General features: G+C 56.7%; 4 protein-coding genes across 5 annotated transcripts in view; 2 read left to right on the top strand and 2 right to left on the bottom strand.

Moving 5' to 3' along the window:
• The window catches only part of DNAAF3 (dynein axonemal assembly factor 3), a 2,828-nt gene extending 2,659 nt beyond the window's left edge, over positions 1 to 169 (top strand). The window contains exon 4 of the mRNA XM_073321301.1: positions 156 to 169. Within this exon, the coding sequence (XP_073177402.1) occupies positions 156 to 169 (14 nt within the window). The remainder of the gene's footprint in view (positions 1 to 155) is intronic.
• Positions 1 to 22,989, bottom strand: part of LOC140902360 (uncharacterized) — a 138,915-nt gene that overhangs the window by 77,820 nt on the left and 38,106 nt on the right. The gene's annotated exons all lie outside the window — the stretch shown is intronic.
• Positions 5,049 to 9,077, top strand: TNNI3 (troponin I3, cardiac type). The gene is given in 10 exon segments (XM_073322166.1): positions 5,049 to 5,059; positions 5,593 to 5,605; positions 6,198 to 6,380; positions 6,604 to 6,645; positions 7,263 to 7,394; positions 7,562 to 7,651; positions 8,027 to 8,062; positions 8,064 to 8,204; positions 8,341 to 8,446; positions 8,907 to 9,077. Coding segments are annotated over 9 exon segments (750 nt in total). The 3' UTR covers positions 8,443 to 8,446; positions 8,907 to 9,077.
• Positions 11,131 to 21,963, bottom strand: LOC140902230 (galactoside alpha-(1,2)-fucosyltransferase 2-like). 2 transcript variants are annotated; one of them, XM_073322096.1, is made up of 3 exons: positions 21,838 to 21,963; positions 14,389 to 14,541; positions 11,131 to 12,190 (listed from the first exon to the last, which is right to left on the bottom strand). In XM_073322096.1, exon 3 carries the CDS (start codon positions 12,154 to 12,156, stop codon positions 11,131 to 11,133), a length of 1,026 nt encoding a protein of 341 aa, XP_073178197.1. In that variant the 5' UTR covers positions 12,157 to 12,190; positions 14,389 to 14,541; positions 21,838 to 21,963. The 2 variants fall into 2 exon arrangements, with proteins under 2 accessions (XP_073178197.1, XP_073178198.1); XM_073322097.1 differs by lacking the exon at positions 21,838 to 21,963 and adding an exon at positions 15,585 to 15,668.

A 22,989-nucleotide genomic window follows, 5' to 3' on the forward strand; every position in this document is an offset into this window, starting at 1 on the left:
ACGCGCTATCTCAGAGTGGGTCAGTAGGGGGCTGTGACGTTCCCCTCTGGTGTTGTCCGGACCGATGATCTGCTCAGTCACTCCAGTCCTCGACTCTGGGAGCCAGCCTCACCCTGCCCCGCTGTGAGACCCCCACTCCCGGGCTGTCCACACAGCCTCTGGCGTGTGAGCTGCTCCTTGGGTTGTGCAACCCAATGACACCAGCCAATATCTCCGGTCCCAGACCCAACCCTGGGAATCTTGCCCGCGGGACGCTGCAAGCTCATATACGTTGGTCAGTTTAACAAAGCAATTGCTGTGTCCCAGGCTTGTTCTCCCAAGGGGAGCCTCTGACACCCTGCAAACCAACGCGCTGCTTCCGGTGGGATAAACAAACCGATTTATTAACTGGTTTCAGAGTAACAGCCGTGTTAGTCTGTATTGGCAAAAAGAAAAGGAGGACTTGTGGCACCTTAGAGACTAACCAATTATTTGAGCATGAGCTTTCGTGAGCTACAGCTCACTTCATCGGATGCATACCGTGGAAACTGCAGCAGACTTTATATATACACAGAGAATATGAACCAATACCTCCTCCCACCCCACTGTCCAGCTGGTAATAGCTTATCTAAAGTGATCATCAGGTGGGCCATTTCCAGCACAAATCCAGGTTTTCTCACCCTCCACCCCCCCACACAAATTCACTCTCCTGCTGGTGATAGCCCATCCAAAGTGACAACTCTTTACACAATGTGCATGATAATAAAGTTGGGCCATTTCCTGCACAAATCCAGGTTCTCTCACCTCCTCACCCCCCCCCCCCCCCCCCCCTCCCCCCCCCCCCCCAAAAACCACACACACAAACTCACTCTCCTGCTGGTAATAGCTCATCCAAAGTGACCATTCTCCCTACAATGTGCATAATCAAGTTGGGCCATTTCCAGCACAAATCCAGGTTTTCTCACATCCCCCCCCACCCCATACACACACAAACTCACTCTCCTGCTGGTAATCGCTCATCCAAACTGACCACTCTCCAAGTTTAAATCCAAGTTAAACCAGAACATCGGGGGGGGGGGGGGGGATAGGAAAAAAACAAGAGGAAAGCCCGCAACCTGAAGCAAATACTCACCAACAACCACATACCACACAACAGAACCACTAACCCAGGAACCTATCCTTGCAACAAAGCCCATTGCCAACTGTGCCCACATATCTATTCAGGGGACACCATCACAGGGCCTAATAACATCAGCCACACTATCAGAGGCTCGTTCACCTGCACATCCACCAATGTGATATAGGCCATCATGTGCCAGCAATGCCCCTCTGCCATGTACATTGGTCAAACTGGACAGTCTCTACGTAAAAGACTAAATGGACACAAATCAGATGTCAAGAATTATAACATTCAAAAACCAGTCGGAGAACACTTCAATCTCTCTGGTCACGCAAGCACAGACATGAAGGTCGCTATCTTAAAACAAAAAAACTTCAAATCCAGACTCCAGCGAGAAACTGCTGAATTGGAATTCATTTGCAAATTGGATACTATTAATTTAGGCTTAAATAGAGACTGGGAGTGGCTAAGTCATTATGCAAGGTAGCCTATTTCCTCTTGTTTTTTCCTATCTCCCCCCCTCCCAGATGTTCTGGTTTAACTTGGATTTAAACTTGGAGAGTGGTCAGTTTGGATGAGCTATTACCAGCAGGAGAGTGAGTTTGTGTGTGTATGGGGGTGGGGGGGATGTGAGAAAACCTGGATTTGTGCTGGAAATGGCCCACCTTAATTATGCACATTGTAGGGAGAATGGTCACTTTGGATGAGCTATTACCAGCAGGAGAGTGAGTTTGTGTGTGTGGTTTTTGGGAAGGGGGGTGAGGGGGTGAGAGAACCTGGATTTGTGCAGGAAATGGCCCAACTTTATTATCATGCACATTGTGTAAAGAGTTGTCACTTTGGATGGGCTATCACCAGCAGGAGAGTGAATCTGTGGGGGGGGGGGGGGGCGGAGGGTGAGAAAACCTGGATTTGTGCTGGAAATGGCCCACCTGATGATCACTTTAGATAAGCTATTACCAGCAGGACAGTGGGGTGGGAGGAGGTATTGGTTCATATTCTCTGTGTATATATAAAGTCTGCTGCAGTTTCCACGGCATGCATCCGATGAAGTGAGCTGTAGCTCACGAAAGCTCATGCTCAAATAAATTGGTTAGTCTCTAAGGTGCCACAAGTCCTCCTTTTCTTTTTGCGATTTATTAACTGTAAAGCTGGATTCTAAGTGATTATAAGTCAAAACACAACCAGTCAGATTTGGTCAAATGAAATAAAAGCAAAACGCATCCTACACTGATCTGAACGCTTCCAATGTCCTTAAAACTCAGATGCGTCTCACCACAGGCTGGCTGGTTGCCCTTCAGCCCGGCTCTCTCCTGTGATCAGCGCTTCAGTCGCTCGGTGATGGTGTCTGCAGATGGAAGTGGAAGAGACAGGGCAAGGCAAAATGTCTCTCCCTTTTGTCATGTGCTTTCTTTCCTCTTGGCTTTGCCCCCCACCCACTTCAGAGTCAGGTGAGCATTACCTCATCGCATCCCAAAATGCCCAAAGGAAGGGGGGTGACTCCCTCGAGGGTCTAACAGGGCCTAAGCCAGTGTCCTTCATTCCTCTAAGGCTGGGCTGGATTTGTCCCATCCATACCCTGATGAGGTGTGAACTGCCTCTCTGTTCTTGGAGGGTGTCACGGAGTCCCTGGCCGATGCTCTGGAGCTGCTCCCTACGAAGCCAGTCGACTCTGGGGAAGTCTCCTCTCTGGGAGCAGACTGTCTCCAGGGCAAGAAGCTTTGACCTTCCTGGGTCTGACCTCGCAGCATTCAGCCTCCTCTGCCCCTCCGTGCACTTCCCACAGCGAGTCCGCCCAGGCGGGGTCCTGGGGCAGCCAGTGGGTCCTGCCCCCCAACTCCGCAGTCAGACGTGACTCTCAACCAGCCGGGGAAACAGAAGGTTTATTAGACAACAGGAACATGGTCTAAAACAGAGCTTGTAGGTACAGAGACCAGGACCCCTCAGTCAGGTCTGTCTTGGGGGGCAGGGAGGCCAGAGCCCCATCTGGGCCTGCCTCCATTTCCCCAGCCAGCTCCAAACTGAGACTCTCCTGCCCCTCCTCTGGCCTTTTTCTCTTTCCCAGGCCAGGAGGTCACCTGATCTCTTTGTTCTCCAGCCTCTTCAGTTGGCACCTTGCAGAGGGGGGGCCCAGGCCATCAGTGGCCAGGAGACGGGGTGTCGGCCATTCTCTGTGCAGAACCCATCACACTAGCCCCCTAGGGCTCTGCCACAATCACACTGTCTTATCCCACCAGCTAGATCCTTAAGAACTGCCTAGGGGAAACTGAGGCACCCACCCAGTATTCAGAGAAAACATTAAGAGCATTCCCACTTCGTCACAGAGAGTTTTTGCATGGGGTTGATTTAAGCCTGGAGGATGCCTTCTCAGCCTCAGAACTATATCCATGAAATCCTGACCCATAACCTCACTGTAACATCCCTGTAACAATTACTCTAACGTCACCGCCCCACCATGCTCCGTGCGTCATGAGCCGTCCGGAGACACCCGGCGTGGCAAACCTTGCATTGGATCCCACACCGTCATGTTATGAAGGCGAACAGGGGGGTGCTGGGTGTCCCCCCGAGGTACAGAGCGTCACAGGGGCCCTCTGCCCCGGCTGTCAGCGCTGACCCCAAGAACGTTGTGTCCCCGCGGCACCCGGCCGCCCTGTCTTCACCGGGCCCCTAACGGGAACCGGGGGTGGGGGGGGGACGCCCTTGCCTGGCGCAGGCCCTGCTCTTCTCACCTCTCCTGGGTGGATACAGGCACCTCCTCCAGCCAGTCTGCCCCCCCAGCTCCGCCCCCCGGCTCGCCCCGTAGACCCCACAGCTGCAGGGCGTGAGACCCTCACAGGGTCAGGGGAACTGGGGCCTGCTGGTGGGGACGTTGGGGATTAAAACACAGGGAGCAGGGCCCAGCCCCTCCGACAGGGGCTGCGGGGGGACACCCCCAGGCTGCTGGACACACAGAGCAGGGGGCCCAGGGACACACACCCGGGGGGGGGGGGCACACACTCTCTCTCTCTCTCTCTCTCTCTCTCTCACACACACACACAGCCGGGCCCTGCCCCCCAACACCCCCCTCCCAGAGCCGGCCCCGCCCCTCGTTCCCTACAAGGGCGGGCGGCGGCTCCGGACCCTTCTTAACCCCCCGGCCCCGGTCCCGGCCCCGCGCCGCCTCCGGAGTCCGGACACTCGGGTAACCCGGCTGGGGGAGCCCCTGTCCTGGGGGGGATGGACGGGAGGGGACCCCCTGCCCCCCACTGATCCCTGGGGGGATGGAGGGGAGGGGACCCGCCTGCCCCCCACTGATCCCTGGGGGGATGGAGGGGAGGGGACCCGCCTGCCCCCCACTAACCTCTGGGGGGATGGAGGGGAGGAGACCCGCCTGCCCCCCACTGATCCTTGGGGGGATGGATGGGAGGGGACCCGCCATCCCCCCAACTCCGGGGAGGGGGAGACTGGCTGCAGGGGGATATTTTCAACCCAGATGAGCGTGGGGGACCCCAGCCCCCCATCCCAATGCTGCCCCCCCATCTTCCCCCATCGCAGCATCTCCAGGGCCTGGCTGAATCTTCCAGAGCTCCCCCGTGCCCCCAGGCTTGAAGGGGGGGGCTCCCCTCCGTCCCATCCCCCCCAGCCCCCGAACTGGCTCGGGACCCCCTCCCTCCCGATAAGGGGATTTATATTTAGCAGCAGCCACTTAGGGGCTAATCGGCCCGAGCGGCTCCCGCCCCAAATAGGGGAAAGGAGCCGGGGCTGGGGGAGATAACGGGCCCGAGCGCAGGGTCTTTCCCAGCCCCCCACCCGCCTGAGCCAGCCAGTCCCTGCCGGCACCCCCTAGAGGGGACAGGCCCCGGGCCCCATTCCCCGGCCCCCTGAGCCCAGACCCAGACCCTGTGCAGAGCAAATAAGATTTTTCCATCTTCCCCTCCCAGCTGTTTGTAGTGAAAGCCACCTGCTCCTGATGGCAGACGAGTGAGTTACTGGCTTTTGACTTACCCAGCTCTGGGAAGGGAGTGGGGTCTAGTGGGTAGAGCCCGGGGGCGGGGGGGCTGGGAGCCTGGGCTCCTGGGTTCTCTCCCTGGCTCTGGGAGGGGAGTGGGGTCTAGCGGGTTAGAGCAGGGGGAAGGCAGCCGGGACTCCTGGGTTCCTCCCCAGCTCTGGGACGGGATTGGGGTCTAGCGGATTAGAACAGGGGGGCTGGGAGCCAGGACTCCTGGGTTCTCTCCCTGGCTCTGGAAGGGGAGTGGGGTCTAGTGGTTAGAGCAGGGGGGGGCTGGGAGCCAGGACCCTGTGATTTTCTGAGGGGGTACATCCCTGTCCCCGCTCTGTGCCTCCATTTCCCAGTATGCGAAAGGGGGCAAATCCCCCTGGCTCATGGGGGCAGAGAAGGGTCGATCGCTGTGTGAAGGGCTTTGGGCCCTGCCAGCAGGAGGCGCCGGGGCAGCAACGGGGGGGAGACAAGGGCTGCTTGAGCCTAATCGCTGTCCCTCTTTCTTTCTCTGCAGGGAGGACATCACCGTAAGGAGGAGCCGGGGGGGGGGCCCCTTTCCCCTGCTACACCTGGGGAATCTCTGGGGTGGCACCATAGGGTGGGGGGTGGTTCTGTGAGATCAAAGCCGCTTTCACAGGCTGCCCCTGCCCAGGCCTGGGTCAGAGCTGGTGCCCCATAGAGGGGACAGGCCCTGGGCCCCATTCCCCACCCCCTTGGGGCTGGATGGGAGCCGGCGCCCCCTACAGGGGAAAGGCCCCATGCCCCATTCCCCGCCCCCCCAGAGCCAGCCAGTCCCCGCCTGGGGCCGGATGGGAGCCAACGCCTCCTAGAGGGGAAAGGCCCCATGCCACATTCACAACCCCTAGCCAGCCAGCCCCCCGCTATATTTAATCTCCTGGATGTTGCTCTGGCTGGTGTCACCCCCACTGTATCCCCCCCCCCCGGCTAAATGACTCCGCCCACTTTCCAAATATTTCGGGGTCATTGCCTGTAAGTGGAGGAGGGGCCTTGAGTTATTGTTGCTCTGGGGACTGGACACCTGTCCCCCTCCCCCGCTCGCCAAGGCCACCCCGGCACCTTGGTGCAAACTGGGGTGACGCCCTGAATTCCTCCCCCCAGTACGAGGAGGAGGAGGAAGAGGAGGATGTCATAGAGGAGGAGGAAGAGGCAGCCGAGGAGGGGCCCGAAGAACCGGAGCCCCCCAAGCCGGCTCCCCCGCCCCCACCGCCGTCCTCCGTCCCACTCCTCCGGCGCAAATCTTCCGCCAACTACCGGGCCTACGCAACCGAGCCACATGTCAAGGTGGGGCGCTGGGCCCGGGGCGACGCGCTCCCCGTGACAGGCTCTGGGCTGGGACCCCGAAGAGCTGGGGCTGCTTCCTGGCTCTGCCCCAGATGCCCTCTCGGTCGTGGGGGGGTCTGTGCAGCACCTGGCCAGACGGGGCCCTGATCTCGGTCGGGGGGACGGGTCCTGAGCTGGTCTCATAATACACCTAATGAAAACTCTCCTGCTTGTCCTAATGCAGAGAAAATCCAAGATAACGGCATCTCGGAAATTACAGCTCAAGGTAACATCTCAGGCTTCCCATCTGGGCTTGTGGATCTGGTCTAGAGAGGGGGCAGGAGGCCAGGGTAGATGGCCCCATGGCTCTGGTCTGGGGAGGGTGCAGGAGGCCAGGGTAGATGGGCCTGTAGGTAGGGTCCAGGGAGGGGGCGGGAGGTCGGGGTAGATGGGTCTGTGGGTCTAGTCTGGGGAGGGGGCAGGACACCAGGGTAGATGGGCCCGTGGGTCTGGTCTGGGGAGGGGCAGGACACCAGGGTAGATGGGTCCGTGGGTCTGGTCTGGGGAGGGTGCAGGAGGCCAGGGTAGATGGGCCCGTGGGTCTGGTCTGGGGAGGGTGCAGGAGGCCAGGGTAGATGGGCCCGTGGGTCTGGTCTGGGGAAGGTGCAGGAGGCCAGGGTAGATGGGCCTGTAGGTAGGGTCCAGGGAGGGGGCGGGAGGTTGGGGTAGATGGGTCTGTGGGTCTAGTCTGGGGAGGGGGCAGGACACCAGGGTAGATGGGCCCGTGGCTCTGGTCTGGGGAGGGGCGGGAGGCCGGGGTCGATGGGCCTGTGGGTCTGGTCCGGGGCGGGAAGCTGTGGGTCCAACTGAGGGGTGTCACCCAGCTCCCTTCGTGCCCCCCAGACGCTGATGCTGCAGATCGCGAAGCACGAGCTGGAGCAGGAGGAGGAGGAGTGGGGCCGGGAGAAGCAGCGGTACCTGGCTGAGCACTGCACCCCGCTCGCCCTGGCCAGCCTGCCCCTGGCTGAGCTGCAGGTAAACCACCCCCCTACCCCGGACCCCCAGGCAGGGGGAGGAGGGCTGGGTCTCAAGGGGGCGTGGATGAGCCCGGGGAGAGGTGGGGGGGATGGGTCCGGGGGGGGGCTGAGAGGGGACCCCTTTTCTCCTCCTTTCTCTCCCCCCGCCTCCCCTTCCCCCCGCAGGATCTCTGCCGGGAGCTGCATGCCCGCGTGGACCGTGTGGACGAGGAGCGCTATGACATGCAGGTTCGGGTCAGCAAGAGCATCAACGAGGTACGGCCAAGACGGGGGGCCCCCTGGCTCCCCTTGCACCCCCCATGCCAGCCCAGAGACTCCAGAAACCAGCCAGAGCCCCCCACCCCCCCAGCCCACCCCACGAAAGGGCTGCAGAGACGGAACGAACCTCCAGCTGCAATAACAAAACAGGTCACTAGATGGCGCCGTGGGGCCGGGGTTTAGCCCCGCCCCCTTAAACGCCGGCCCCCCACCTCACACTCCCCACAGCACGGCGCCCCCTAGTGCCACCTGGCAGCATCTGCCTGCCAGGTTTGAGCAGTCCCTGCTGAGCCCCCCGGCCCACTCCCTGCACCACGCGCCCCCCCCGCCCCATTGTTACCTGACCCCCTCCCCTGCCGCTCTGACCCCCAGATCGAGGATCTGAACCAGAAGATCTTCGACCTGCGGGGGGAAGTTCAAGCGGCCGGCGCTGCGGAGGGTCCGGCTCTCGGCCGACGCCATGATGCAGGCGCTGCTGGGCTCCAAGCACAAGGTGTCCATGGACCTGCGGGCCAACCTCAAGCAGGTCAAGAAGGACGACGCGGAGAAGGTGAGCGGGGGGGGGGGAGAAGGACGACGCGGAGAAGGTGAGCGGGGGGGGGCTAGGGGGGGGAGCAGGGGAAGCCTCCCCCCCACACTCCGGGGTCTCAGGACTGACCCTCTTTCCCCCCCCACCCCCCCCGCAGGAGAACCGGGAAGTGGGCGACTGGCGCAAAAACATCGACGCCCTGAGCGGCATGGAGGGGAGGAAGAAGAAATTCGAGACCTCGGGGCCTGGGCAGGGCTGAGCAGGTGACCCTGCACCCCACGGCGCCCCCTGCTGGGAGAGGGGCTGGGGTCGCCAGGACCCCGCCCCCAGAGCCGGCGCTCCCGCCCTGCGCCCCACGGCGCCCCCTGCTGGGAGAGATGGGGCTGGGGTCGCCAGGGGCTCCCCCACAGCCGGCACTTCCTGCTCCCTGCCCCACAGCGCCCCCTGCTGGGAGAGATGGGGCTGGGGTCACCAGGGGCTCCCCCACAGCCGGCACTTCCTGCTCCCTGCCCCACAGCGCCCCTGCTGGGAGAGGTGGGGCTGGGACTGCCGCGACCCCCTCTGCCGCACAGCCGGCGCTTCTGCTCTGCGCCCCACAGCGCCCCCTGCTGGGAGAGGTGGGGCTGGGGTCCCCGAGCTCAGGTGGAGGATGGGGCTGGGGCTGGGACATTGTTTCTTCGGTGGTTTCACTTTCCTCTTTGTCTTTCTGTTTCTCTCCGGCAGAAGCAGAGAATTGCCGATGCGGGGGGAGGGAAACAAGATGATGGACCCCAAAACTGCCCCCCCCCGAGCCCCACTCTCGATTCTACCCCTCCCCGCCTCCCCATTCCCCTCCCTACCTTCCCAGGCCATGGCACCCCACAGTGTCACCCCTCGGCTTTGAAAGCTGACCCTGCCAATAAAGCATCTCTGAGTGTCGGGGGCTGTCTGTCTGTCTGTCTGCTGGCCCCTGTCCGGAGTGGGGGAGCTCCCCAGGGGCCCTGCGGTTCGGGGGCTGGGAGCCAGGGCCTTTCCCCACTAGGGGGCGTCTTTCCCTGCTCCCTGCTCTAACCCATAGAACCACTCACCTCCCAGAGCCAGGGAGAGAACCCAGGCGTCCTGCCTCCCAGCGCCACACCCTCAAATCACTCAACTTTGGGGAAGGGGGGAGCGATACCAAGTCCCAGAGGGTCCCATTGTCACGGAGTCCCCGGGCGATGCTCTGGATCTGCTCCCCATGAAGCCAGGCAGGACTCTGGGGGAGTCTCCTCTCCAGGAGCAGCCTGTCTGCAGGACACACAGCTCCCCCGGCTCCACCTTCCTGGGTCTGACCTCGGAGCATTCAGCCTCCTCTGCCCCTCCGTGCGCTTCCCCCAGCGAGTCCGCCCAGGCGGGGTCCTGGGGAAGCCAGAGGGTCCTGCCCCCCAACTTCGCAGTCAGACGTGACTCTCAGCCAGCCAGTAAAACAGAGGTTTATTAGACGACAGGAACATGGTCTAAACCACAGCTTGTAGGTGCAGAGAACCGGACCCCTCAGCCGGGTCCATTTCGGGGGGCAGGGAGCCAGACAACCCCGTCTGCCCTTCACTCCATGTCTCCAGCCAGCCCCCAAACTGAAACTCCCTCCAGCCCCCCAACCCCCTCCTCTGGGCTTTGTCCCTTTCCCGGGCCAGGAGGGCACCGGATTCCTTTGTTCTCCAACCCTTTAGCTCTCACCTGGCGGGGGCTCACGTTGTCGGCCCTTCTCTGTGTCCAGCCCCCTGCACACACCTGCCCTCTAGGGCTCTGCAATGATCATACACCCTTACCCCACCCCCTAGAGACTTAAGAACTGCATAGGGGAAACTGAGGCACCCCCACACTATTCAGAGGAAACATTAAGAACAGTCCCACTTTGTCACACCCATCACTCTGGATGGACGTTCTTAGGGGATCAAGTGAACCGATGTAGGGCATTTATCCAGCTACCCAAGTCAGCAGGGAGTGAGGGGCACCGGCAGGGCTGGGCTAGCAGGGGGCTGCGGGTCGGGAGTGAGGGGCACCGGCCGAGCAGCATGGGACCCAGCTGCCTCCTCTCCAGCCCTTCCCCCCCACGGCAGCAGGAAGAGCTTGGTGCTGCCCCCCTCCCCTTCCCGCCTTGCCCATGTCAGGAAGTGGCTCATTCACAGGCTGGGGTGGGGTGGATTAACCAGAGTCCAAAGGGCCCTGGAGTCATTGCAGAGAAATAATCCCCAGGTGTTAGCGCCCCACCCCACCAGCTGCAGGTTCCTGCCCCCAACCCTAGCGCCGCCCTGGGGCCAGCCCTGCCTGCCAGGGGAGAGGCCCCTGCAACCCAGCACTGGATAAAAGCCAGGAGTGCTGGCTTGCGGCCCCCCCGCTCTAACCACTAGACCCCCCTCGTCTCCCAGAGCCGGGGAGAGAACCCAGGAGTCCTGGCTCCCAGCCCCACCCCGTGCTCTAACCACTAGACCCCCCCCCCACCAGAGCCGGGGAGAGAACCCAGGAGTCCTGGCTCCCAGCCCCCTCCCGCTCTAAACACTAGACCCCGCTCCCCTCCCAGAGCTGGGGAGAGAACCCAGGAGTCCTGGCTCCCAGGCCCCCCTATGCTCTAACCACTAGACCCCGCTCCCCTCCCAGAGCTGGGGAGAGAACCCAGGCATCCTGGCTCCCAGCCCCTTCTGCTCTCACCCACCACACCCCGCTCCCAGAGCCAGGCGGAGAACCCAGGAGTCCTGGCTCCTAGTCTCCCCACTCTAACCATTCAACTGTGCAGATGGAGATGGCCCCGTCACTCTGGACACTCCTGTGAGAAGTTGTCTGATGTAGGTCATTGGCTCCTCCGTATGGGCTCTGAACCCCACCAGCCCAGCTCCAATCTCCTCCGATGTCCCCAGCACAGCCCGCCCGGTGGGTGTGTCCGTGACAGGGTAGATCCTGTTTGCAGCCCGTGGCCACTGGATGAGCTCCTTTAGCCAGGCGTCCCACTCCGCAGCGGGGAGAGATCAGCATCGATCCCAATCCACTCGGGCAGGAAGGCAGCTGCAGGCTTGAAGACCCGGAGGAAGGGGGAGTCGGGGAGGGTGTAGTTGGCCAAGTAGATGGTCTCCCCCCCAGCCAGGTAGCCGGCCCAGATCCCGAAGGTCCCGATGGTCATGATCGTGTGGTTGCAATGAGCCAAGAGAGCAAAGTCCCTCCCCGGCGAGGACTCCTTCCCGTCCCCCGAGAAATACACGTCTCCCCGCGAGGCGTCGATGTTCTTCCGGCACCACTCCATCCCATTGCTGGTGACCACAAAGACCGGCTCCTGGTACTTGGCCCGGAAGTAGCCCATGGCCTTCTCCAGGTAGGCCTTGTCCGCCACCACCCCCTTCCAGCGCTCGTCCATCACCCGGACGTAGTCCCCCCTCCGGACGTGGACACCCACGTAGGTCACATTCCGGCGCTGCCCACGCAGCCCGGCCAGGTACCGGGTGGCCTCCTCCTTGACGTGGTCGTGGAAGGAGAATTCCTGGAGGATCTCCTGCCGGAGGTGGTGGTAGAAGGTCCAGGAGCAGGGGTAGCCCGTCAGCCGGACGTATTTCCCTTCGATGTGCCTGTACTCCTCCGACATCCAGTCGTGGAGCTCATAGTCCTTCCACGGGATCCTCCAAGCCCTGAATCTGGAGATCACGGGCAGGCTGATGCGGAAGAGCAGTGCCAGCTGTTGGTGCATGTCCGGGAGGATGTAGGCCTGGCGCCCGTTCATCTTGGCCAGGGCGTAGAGGGTGGCGTATTCCCCCATCTGGTTCCCCAGCCGCCCAAGGGAGTTCACGGTCCACACACCCTGCTCCGTGGGTGTGGGCTGCCATGGGTCACTGGGAGAGGCGATCTTCTGCCCCTGTTGGGGGAACTGGCTCTGTAGCTGTAGGAAGGAGACTATGCCCAGGACACCCAGCAGGTACAGGAAGATCAAGAGGACTTGCTGGACAGAGATCCAAGAGATCAGGGATTTCATGGCTCCGAGAAGCAGTGCAGGGCGCGATCCAGGCCTGGGGGGAGACAGAGCAAGAATTTCGGACCCTCTGCAATGGGTCTAATTCTTAGCTACACCACAAGCGTAGTGACCAGCTACTGCCAGGATAAGGGCATCGGAGGATGGTGGGAGCAATGGGAAAGCATGTTAGATAAGTGGGTGATTGGGAACATGAGGAGAAGGCTGGGTGGATGGGAAGGCAGGGGGGTGAATGGTCAATGGATGGGAAGGCTGATGGGGTGGCTGGATGAAGGAGAAGATGGTTTGGGTGGAGGGGAAGTCAGGGGGTAGGTGGGCAGGTTGTGGGGGTGGCTGGATGGATGGGTGAGAAGAGGGTGATGCAACCGGGTGGCCTTGAGGGGTATGGCTGGGGGGTTAGATCAGGCCTGGAGGCCAACGATAAAACCCAAACAAGACGGCTATGCAGGAACCAGCTCAGCCCCGCGAGCCGTGATGAAGACATCGGTGTCCAGAAAATATAGCATGTTCCACGATCCTGTAGCCAAACAAGGGGCCCATCATCTCAGGGTGCCCCCAGGCACTTGCGGAGCAGAACCATCAGGGGTACATCTGGGCCTCTGCCTTGCCAGTGATGTACTTGTGGGGTCAAGCAGTGGAGTCAGCTTCACGCTCCCACTGCTCTGCCCATGGCTGCTCCTCCACCAGGGGAAGGAAACCAGAGCTCTCCAGTGCAGACGTTCCCAGGGGAAAGCCCAGCTCAGATGCCTCCCCCCGACATTCATCCCCCTTTTCCATCTCCTGTGCCCAGCTCCTCAACCTGTGGGGCCACCCATTGATGTCCAAAATGACAGCAATGGGATGGGCATGGACAATCAGACCACTACGGCTGTCTCTTCCCAGGATAATCCTCTGCAGTCATGCTTGGAAAGTATTTAGACTTTGGTTCAAGGCAATCGGCATGCGGAAGGGTGGAGTAAAGGGGAGAAGGGTAGATGGGGATGGATGGGGAGAAGGATAGACGGGGGATGTGTGGATGGATGGATTGGGAGAAGGGTAGATGGTGGATGTATGGATGGACAGATGAGGAGAAGGGTAGATGGTGGGATGGGTGGATGGATGGCTGGGGGGATGGATAGATGGATGGTTGGATGGATGGAAGAAGAGAAGGGTAGATGGGGGATGGGTGGATGGACAGCTGGGAGATGGGTAGGTGGGGATGGATGGATGGAGAGAAAGAGGGCGGGATGGATGGATGGTCAGATAGGGAGAAGGTAGATGGGGGTGGATGGACAGAGGGATGGGGAGAAGGGTAAGTGGGGGATGGAAGGATGGACAGTTGGGGAGAAGGGTAGATAGGGGGATGGGTGGATGGACGGATGAGGGGAAGGGTATATAGGGTGACGGATGGATGGATGGGGAGAAGGGGGGATGGGAGGATGGATGGCTAGACGGAGAAGGAGAAGAGTATATGGGGGATGGATGGATGGATGGACAGATGGGGAGAAGGGTAGATGGGGGATGGAAGGATGGTGAGAAGGATTAATAGGGGGATGGATGGATGGACAGCTGGGGAGAAAGGTAGATGGGGGATGGGAAGATCAATGGATGGGGAGAAGATAGACTGACGGATGGATGGACAGCTGGGGAGAAGCGTAGGTGGGGGGATGGGCGGATGGATGGATGGGGAGAAGGGTGGATAACGGGATGGACAGATGGGGAGAATGGCTGATAGGGGGATAGGTGGATGGATGGAGAGACAGCTAGATAAGGGATGGGTTGATGGACTGCTGGAGAGAAGGGAAGACAGGGGGATGGATGGATGGACGGCTGGGGAGAAAGATAGATGGGGTGTGTGGCATTCTGTACCTCGGGAGAACACCCAGCACCCCATTGTGTGGGATCCAGTGCAAAGTTTGTCATGTTGGGTATCTTTGGAAGGCTCATGATGCCCTGAGCATGGTTGTTATAGTGATGTTATAGTATTTGTTATAGGGAAGTTACAGGTTATAATTTCATGTATATAGTTATGAGGCTGAAAATGTGTCCTCCTGGCTTAAAATAAGCCCAGGCAAAAACTCTCCAAGAGCAGAGGGGCAGTTCACACCTCATCAGGCCATGTGTGGGACAAACCCAGCCCAGCCTCACAGGAATGAAGGACACTGGCCGAGACAGCAACAAAAGAATCTGTTAGACCCTCAAGGGAATCACCCCCCTTCCTTTGGGCATTTTGGGATGCGATGAGGTAACGCTCACCTGACTCTGACGGGGTGGGGGGGCAAAGCCAAGAGGCAAGAAGGGACATGATAAAAGGGAGAGACATTTTGCCTTGCTCTGTCTCTTTCACTTCCATCTGCAGACACCACCTCCAAGTGATTGAAGCGCTGATCAAAGGGGAGAGCAGCCAGCCTGTGGTGAGAAACAGGTAAGTTTGTAAGGGCCCTGAAAGTGTTCAGATCAGCGTAGGATGCATTTTGCTTTTATTTCATTTGACCAAATCTGACTGGTTGTGCTTTGACTTATAATAACTTAAAATCTATATTTATAGTTAATAAATTTGTTTGTTTATTCTACCTGAAGTTTGGTTTGAACAGTGACAGAGGCTCCCCTTGGGAGAACAAGCCTGGTACATAGCAATTTCTTTGTTAAATTGACGAACTCATATAATTTTGCAGTGTCCAGCGGGTGTAACTGGACACTGCAAGATGGAGGTTCCCAGGGTTGTGTTTGGGACCGTAGATATTGGCTAGTGTCATTCACTTGCAAGTAGCTGGGAGCAGCTTACATGCCAGAGGCTGTGTGTGAACAGCCCGGGAGTGGGGGTCTCACAGCAGAGCAGGGCAGGGGTGGCTCCCAAAGTCAAGGATTGGAGTGACCTAGCAGATCACTCGTCCAGACAACACCAGAGGGGAATGTCACAGAGGGATCAGGTGTGATGGGTAGACCTAGAGATAAAGAGGGGATGGGTGGATGGATGGGTTGATTGATGTATGGATATGTGGGGAGAAGGGTAGATGGGCAGATGAATGGACACCTGGGGAGAAGGGTGGATGCGGGATGGGTGGATGGATGGATGGTGAGAAGGGTAGATGGGGGGAATGGTTGGATGGCTGGCAAGAAGGGTAGATGGGGGATGGATGGATGGGGAGATCCATCGGTGGTTACTAGGAACAGTTTGTCAAAGTCTGGGGCCCTTAGCATAGGGTCAGACATGGGTGTCACTTTAAGCTGGTTAAAGGCCTTATGACACTTTTCAGTCCACTGAACGGCATTTGGCTGTTTCTTTTTGGTTAGGTCAGTGGGGCGGCAATTTGGCTGTATTGCGGTACAAGTCGTCTGTAATAACTGGCCAAGCCTAAGAAGGATTGAACCTGTTTCTTTGACTTTGGGACAGTCCACTTTTGGATAGCATCCACTTTGGCCTGTAGGGGGTTGATAGTTCCTTGACCCACCTGGTGTCCAAGGTAAGTCACTCTGTTTAGGCCTATTTGACACTTCTTAGCCTTAACAGTTAGTCCTGCCTCCCTTATGCGCTCGAAGACTTTTCATAGATGTTCCAGGTGGTCTGCCCAGGAATCCAAAAATATGGCCACATCGTCAACGTAGGCAGCTGCATATTCTCCCAGTCCAGCTAGGAGACCATCTACAAGTCTTTGGAAGGTGGCGGGTGCATTTCACAACCCTAAAGGGAGTACATTAAATTCATACAGCCCTACATGGGTGATGAGGGCTGACCTTTCCTTGGCGGATTCATCCAGCGGTACCTGCCAGTACCCCTTGGTTAAGTCCAAGGTAGAGATGAACTGGGCCCATCCCAGTTTCTCTAATAGTTCATCTGTGCGTGGCATTGGATAGTTGTCTGGGCGAGTTACAGCATTTAGCTTACGGTAGTCCACGCAAAAACGTATTTCCCCATCTGGTTTGGGAACTAGAACCACTGGAGATATCCATGCACTGTGGGAGGGGCGGATTACACCCATCTGTAACATATCCTGGATCTCCCGGTCTATAGCAGTTTTAGCTTGAGGAGACACCCAGTAAGGTTGGGCTTTAATTGGGCGAGCATTACCTGTGTCAATGGAGTGGTATGCCCGTTCAGTCAGTCCTGGGGTGGCTGAGAACGTCAGCGCGTAGCTAGTGCTCAGCTCCTGGATCTGCTGTCGCTGCATACGCCCAAGGGTCATGGAGAGGTTCACCTCTTCCACACCACCAGCACATTTCCCTTCGTAGTAGACACCTTCGGGCCACTCAGCATCGTCTCCTCCCTGGGCTGTAAACTGACAAACCTTTAATTCTCTGGAATAAAAGGGCTTTAGAGAACTAATAGGGTACACCTTAGGCTTTCGGCTGGAGGTGGGGAATGCTATGAGATAATTAACAGCTCCCAGGTGCTCCTGGACCGTGAATGGCCCTTCCCACGATGCTTCCATTTTATGGGCCTGGAGCGCCTTTAAGACCATGACCTGGTCTCCTACTTTGAAGGAACGCTCTCTGGCATGTTTATCATATCAGGCTTTTTGCTCTTTTTGAGCATCCTGTAAGTTGTCTTTAGCAAGGGCTAAAGAGGTTCGGAGGGTGTTTTGTAGGTTGGTTACAAAGTCCAGAATGTTAGTTCCTGGAGACGGTGTAAATCCCTCCCATTGCTGCTTCACCAACTGCAATGGCCCCTTAACCTCGCGGCCATATGCAAGTTCAAATGGGGAAAACCCTAAACTGGGATGTGGTACAGCTCTGTAGGCAAAGAGCAACTGCTGCAATACTAGGTCCCAATCATTGGAGTGCTCATTTACGAATTCACGTATCATGGCCCCCAAAGTTCCATTAAACTTCTCCACCATGCCATTTGTTTGATGGTGGTAAGGAGTGGCAACCAAGTGATTTACCCCATGAGCTTCCCAAAGGTTTTCCATAGTTCCTGCCAGGAAATTAGTCCCTGCATCTGTGAGGATGTCGGAGGGCCAACCTACCCTGGCAAAAATGTCTGCTTGTGCCTGGCACACACTTTTAGCCCTGGTGTTGCTTAGAGCTACTGTTTCCGGCCATCGGGTGGCAAAATCCATGAAGGTCAGTACATACTGCTTTCCTCTGGGTGTCTTTTTCGGAAAAGGACCCAGAATATCCACAGCTACTCGCTGAAATGGAACTTCAATGATGGGGCGTGGCTGGAGAGGGGCTTTGACCTGGTCTTGGGGTTTTCCCACTCTTTGGCATACTTCACAAGACCGGACATAGGTAGAAACATCCTTGCCCATTCCCTCGCAGTGGAATGACCCCCCCAAACGGTCTTTGGTCCTGTTCACCTCAGCATGGCCACTAGGATGATCGTGGGCTAAGCTCAAGAGCTTGGCCCGGTACTTAGTTGGAACTACCAACTGTCTCTGAGGATGCCAGTCTTCCTGGTGTCCACCAGAAAGAGTTTCCTTGTATAAAAGTCCTCTTTCTACAACAAACCTGGATCAATTAGAAGAGCTGAGAGGCTGTGGGTTGCTCCGTGCCGCCGTCCAAGCTCTCTGGAGGCTTTCATCGGCTTCCTGTTCAGTCTGGAACTGTTCCCTTGATGCTGGAGACATCAGTTCCTCATTGGATTGTGGACCTAGGCTTGGTCCCTCTGGAAGCGATGTAGGGGATGGGGCTGTTTCCGTTGACTGTGAACCACTCTCTGCTGGGGCACTAGGTTGGGGTTCAGGCTCCAGCTGAGCCTCTTGTGTAGGGTTATGGGCTGCTGCCGGTTCAGGTTCGGTGGGGCCCTCTGGTGTTGGGGTTGCAAGCAGTGGATTCAGGGCTGGCAATGGGTCTGGTGCTGGTTGTTCCGCTGGTTCCGGTTCTGGGACTGGCTCTGTCTGGGTCTCTGGGACTGGATCCACTACTGCTGTTGCAGACATTGGCCTGGGGTCCGGGTCCATCAACTCTGACCGGGTCCTGGTAGAAGTTTCCAGAACAACTCTAGGCGTGACAGCTGGTTTAGTCTGGCTGTGGGTGACCATTCCCACCCTCTTGGCTGACTTCACATGATTGGCCAAGTCTTCCCCCAACAGCATGGGGATGGGATAATCATCATAGACTGCAAAAGTCCACATTCCTGACCAGCCCTGGCACTGGACAGGCAACTTGGTTGTTAGCAAATTGAAAGAGTTGGACTTGAAGGGATGAATCGTCACTTGGATCTCTGGGTTGATTAAATTGGGGTCCATTAAGGAAGCATGGATAGCTGACACTTGTGCTCTGGTGTCCCTCCACGCGGTGACCTTCTTCCCGCCCACACTCACAGTTTCCCTCCGCTCCAAGGGTATCTGGGAGTATCTGGGCCTGAGGACCTCTGGGGTGATTCCAGTGCAATGAACTGTAATCTGTTGGGGTTCTTGGGGCAGTTGGCCTTTATATGCCCCGGCTTGTTACATTTAAAACATCGTCCAGCTGACGGGTCACTGGGGCGAGGTGGGTTGCTAGAGAATGGTGTGGCGGGACGATAAGGTGTCTGGAGGGTTCCTTGGGGGGTAGGTGGGGCCTTGGGTGGCTCCCAATAATAGGGTGTGGTCTGGGGTTGTCCCTTCTGGTATCCACTCTAACTGTGACCAGTTTTTTTTCTTTTCTGCCACCTCCACCCATTTGGCTCCAACCTCCCCTGCCTCAATTACAATTTTGGGCTTCCCATCTAGGATGTATCTTTCTATTTCCTCAGGAACACCCTCTTAGAACTGCTCCATTTGCATTAGGAAGGGCAAATTTACTGGAGATTCAACACTTGCTCCTGATATCCAGGGCATCCCAATGTTTTCCAATGTGTTTGGCATGTCGGGTAAATGACATGTCTGGTTTCCACCTTAGGGCTCTGAATCGCCGACAGGAATGCTTGGGTGTTAGCCCCATTCTGACTCTCGCCTTGGTTTTAAAGAGTTCATACTCGTTCATGTGGTCCTTAGGCATTTCAGCCACCACCTCAGCTAAGGGTCCGCTGAGCTGGGGCCTCAGCTCTACCATGTATTGGTCTGTAGAGATGCTGTACCCAAGGCAGGCCCTTTCAAAGTTTTCTAAGAAGGCCTCAGTATCATCGCCTGCCTTGTAGGTCGGGAACTTTCTGGGATGGGAAGTGGTACCTGGAGAAGGATTGCTAGGGTTGGTTGGTATATTCTGCTGAGCCTTTGCCTTCTCCATCTCCAGTGCATGCTTCCTCTCTTTTTCTTTCTCCTTCATTTCTTTGGCCCTTGCCTCCATTTCTTTTTCCCTTGCCTCCATTTCTTTCCGTATGAGTTCTATCTGTCTTTCATATTCCTTTTGTTTTTCCTCAGCCGCAAATCTGGCTAATTCCAGCTTTTGTTGAACCGTGGAGTCTGTCATCCTAACCTCTCTGTTTTTAACTAACTTTACACCCGAGAGTTAGAAAGAAAACAAAAACAAAAAAAACTTGGCTTGTAAAATTTTGCTGTGCTGTCCAGATACCTGTGTTCTCTGATAGTGATTGTCAGCCTACAGAGAAATCCTAAAAAAACCCACCTAACACCAGGCAAATAGGCAGAAAACCCCTCTAGTTGCTCTTAGGAGAAGAAAAAAAAAAACTTCAGGTCTGTGAAGACTTCTGAATTTCCCTGCAGGAAGTTAACTACCCTGCCTTTAGGTAGAGAAAACTCCAGCTCACAAAAGACAATTCCCTTTTGTCTCTGCTCTGGCTCCAAGCAGAGAAAAAAAACCCAACTGCTTCCAGTTGGAAACCTGCTTTCCAGCAGCCCAAAGGGAAAAAAAATTCCCTTTTAAAATCTGTGTTTCTGGTTCAAAAAATCTCACATTGATCTCAAAATGATTTCAAGTTAATCCCACCATTCTGCCACCATGTCAAGGTTCCTTCCCCACTCTGAACGCTAGGGTACAGATGTGGGAACTTGCATGAAAACCTCCTAAGCTTACTTTTACCAGCTTAGGTTAAAACTTCCCCAAGGTACAAACTATTTTACTCTTTGCCCTTGGACTTTCGCTGCCACCACCAAACGTCTAACCAGTATTATTATTATTAGGAAAGAGCCCGTTTGGAAATGTCTTTCCCCCCAAAATCCTCCCTTACCTTTACACCCCCTTTCCTGGGGAAGGCTTGATAAAAATCCTCACCAATTTGCATAGGTGACCACAGACCCAAACCCTTGGATCTTAAGAACAATGAAAAAGCAATCAGGTTCTTAAAAGAAGAATTTTAATAGAAGAAAAAAAGTAAAAGAATCACCTCTGTAAAATCAGGATGGTAAATACCTTACAGGGTAATCAGATTCAAAACATAGAGAATCCCTCTAGGCAAAACCTTACATTACAAAAAGACACAAAAACAGGTATATCCATTCCATTCAGCACAGCTTATTTTCTCAGCCATTTAAAGAAATCATAATCAAACGCATCTCTAGCTAGATTACTTACTAAGTTCTAAGACTCCATTCCTGTTCTGTCCCCGGCAAAAGCATCACACAGACAGAGAGAGCTTTTGTTTCTTCCTCCCCCCCCCAGCTTTGAAAGTATCTTGTCTCCTCATTGGTCATTTTGGGCAGGTGCCAGCGAGGTTATCCTAGCTTTTTAACCCTTTACAGGTGAAAGGATTTTTCCTCTGGCCAGGAGGGATTTTAAAGGTGTTTACCCTTCCTTTTATATTTATGACAGGGGGTGTCTGAGGTTGGGTCACTGGAAGCTGGCAGTCTGCTTGCGGGGACTGGAAGAAGGGGAGTCCAGGGCGTTTGGCCCAGGGCTCCAAGATGGACTTGGCTGAAAGTCACTGATTTCTGTGATAGCAAGCTCTGTTCTACTCTGTGTTGCTGTCGACTAATAAATCTTCTGTTTTACCGGCTGGCTGAGAGTTACGTCTAACTGCGGAATTGGGGGGCAGGACCCTCTGGCTTCCCCAGGAGCCCCGCCCGGGAGGACTTGCTATGGGAAGTGCACGGTGCGAGAAGGGAATGCTGAATGCTCCGAGATCAGACCCAGGAAGGTCGAAGCTGTGTAAGCTTCTTTCCCTGGTGACAGTCTGCTCTGAGAGAGGAGGCATTTCTGTGCACCTGGCAGAGGAGATAAAAAGATGGCCGAGATGTCTCCATGTTGCCTCTTTCCTGCTTTGATTCTCTGGAGCATGGATTTACAACTGAAAGGAGTGTCTTGAATTATGGACTGAGGACCTGCCAATCTTTTGGAGATTACCAGAGAGATTTTACAAGCCAGCAGCCTGCAACATCACTGTTACAAACCTGATACAAGGACTTTGCAATCATTTGTATATATATGTTCGATTAACCATGGGTAGATTGATGGATGGATGGGTGGGTGGGTGGGTGGGTGGATGGATGAGTAGATAGATAGAAGGTTGAGGATGGATGGGTGGATGGATGGAGGGGTAGACAGGGTTGGGTCTGGGGATGGACGGATGGGTGGATGGGGAAGGACAGCAGGTTCGAGAGTTAGATGGAGGGCTGGGTCTGGGGAAGAATGGATGGAGGGATAGATAGAGGGTTGAGGGTGGATGGATGGAGTGGTAGACAGAGAGTTGGGTTTGGGGATGGATGGATGGATGGAGGTATGGATGGATGGACGAGTAGATACTGGGTTGGGGAGGGGAAAGGGTGGGTGGGTAGGTGGGTTGATAGAGGGCTGGGGGTGGAGCCAGCCAGCCAGGAGGCTCCATATCTTTGGTCAGAGACAGGCCAGGACAGTTTCTAGGTAGGGGATCTCTCCCCTTCTTACCTTGGTGAGGTGGGCACCAGGGTCGGCCGCTCCCGCCTGCTCTCCCCAGCAAGGCTCCAGCTCCGGCTCCGGCTCCGGCTCCCTCTGACTCTGCGTCAGCCGATTATTTTCAGTTGTGCTCTTATCAGCGTTTAAACATTAGTCCAGCCAGCTGCCCCTGGGCCTGCCTAGCCCTGCCTAGCCCTGCCTGCCTCTCCCCAGCACAGGGCCTGGGGCACTCTGGGGCATGAGAGGGTGAGGAACTAGGCGTGGGAGTAGATCTCTTCATGAAATAGGTGGGCCAGGACGCCTGGGTTCTCTCCTCGGCTCTGGGAGGGGAGTGGAGGGGGAGCTGGGAGCCAGGACGCCTGGGTTCTCTCCCCAGCTCTGGGAGGGGAGCAGGGTCTAGTGATTAGAGCAGGCGGGGGTGGGAGCTCCCCCCCAGGGCTCAGAGGTGGTGGATGTGCCATGCAGTGAAGGACTTGACAAGCCAGGACTGTCACTTTTCCAGCACACCCGGACCCCGTCTCACCGCTCCCTACAGCTGCAATGGCATCACGCACATCAAAATCCCCTAAGGGCCTGGCACGAACCCAGAAGGAAACAAGTCAGGTACATTGACCTTTGCTCTTCAGTCCCGCCCCACAGCCCCCTGCTAGTCCAGCCCTGGGCTCCCACCTGCGCCCCTGAATTCAGATTGTCAGCACAGAAAAGTGGAGGGAGGGTTGGGGTGAGGCCAGGGCTGGGCTAGCAGGGGGCTGCGGGTCGGGAGTGAGGGGCGCCAGCAGAGTGGGGTCCCTAAGGGAACAGATCAGAGTATCCCTCCTTATCCAGTCTCTCTCTCTGTCCATTTTCGAGGGGTGGGGTAGATATTGACACAGGATCTCTGAGTCGGGGACAGAACCCAGGAGTCCTAGCTCCCAGCCCCACCCTGCTCTAACCACTAGATCCCACTCCCCTCCCAGAGCCAGGGAGAGAACCCAGGAGTCCTGGCTCCCCTATTTCCTCCTCAGACCCAACCCCCAGCCTTCCTCCCTGACAAAGCAAGCCTTAGTCTCTGTGCCCCTGGGGGAGGCGGGGGGTGGGGGGTGACGACAGGCAGAGTGTCCCACCCAAGACAGCTGGCTGGATCTAAGGTCTGAATGCTGGTAAGAGGAAGAGGAAATAACTGGG

Source organism: Lepidochelys kempii, chromosome 23 (assembly GCF_965140265.1).
Source record: "Lepidochelys kempii isolate rLepKem1 chromosome 23, rLepKem1.hap2, whole genome shotgun sequence".
Taxonomy (NCBI): domain Eukaryota; kingdom Metazoa; phylum Chordata; order Testudines; family Cheloniidae; genus Lepidochelys; species Lepidochelys kempii.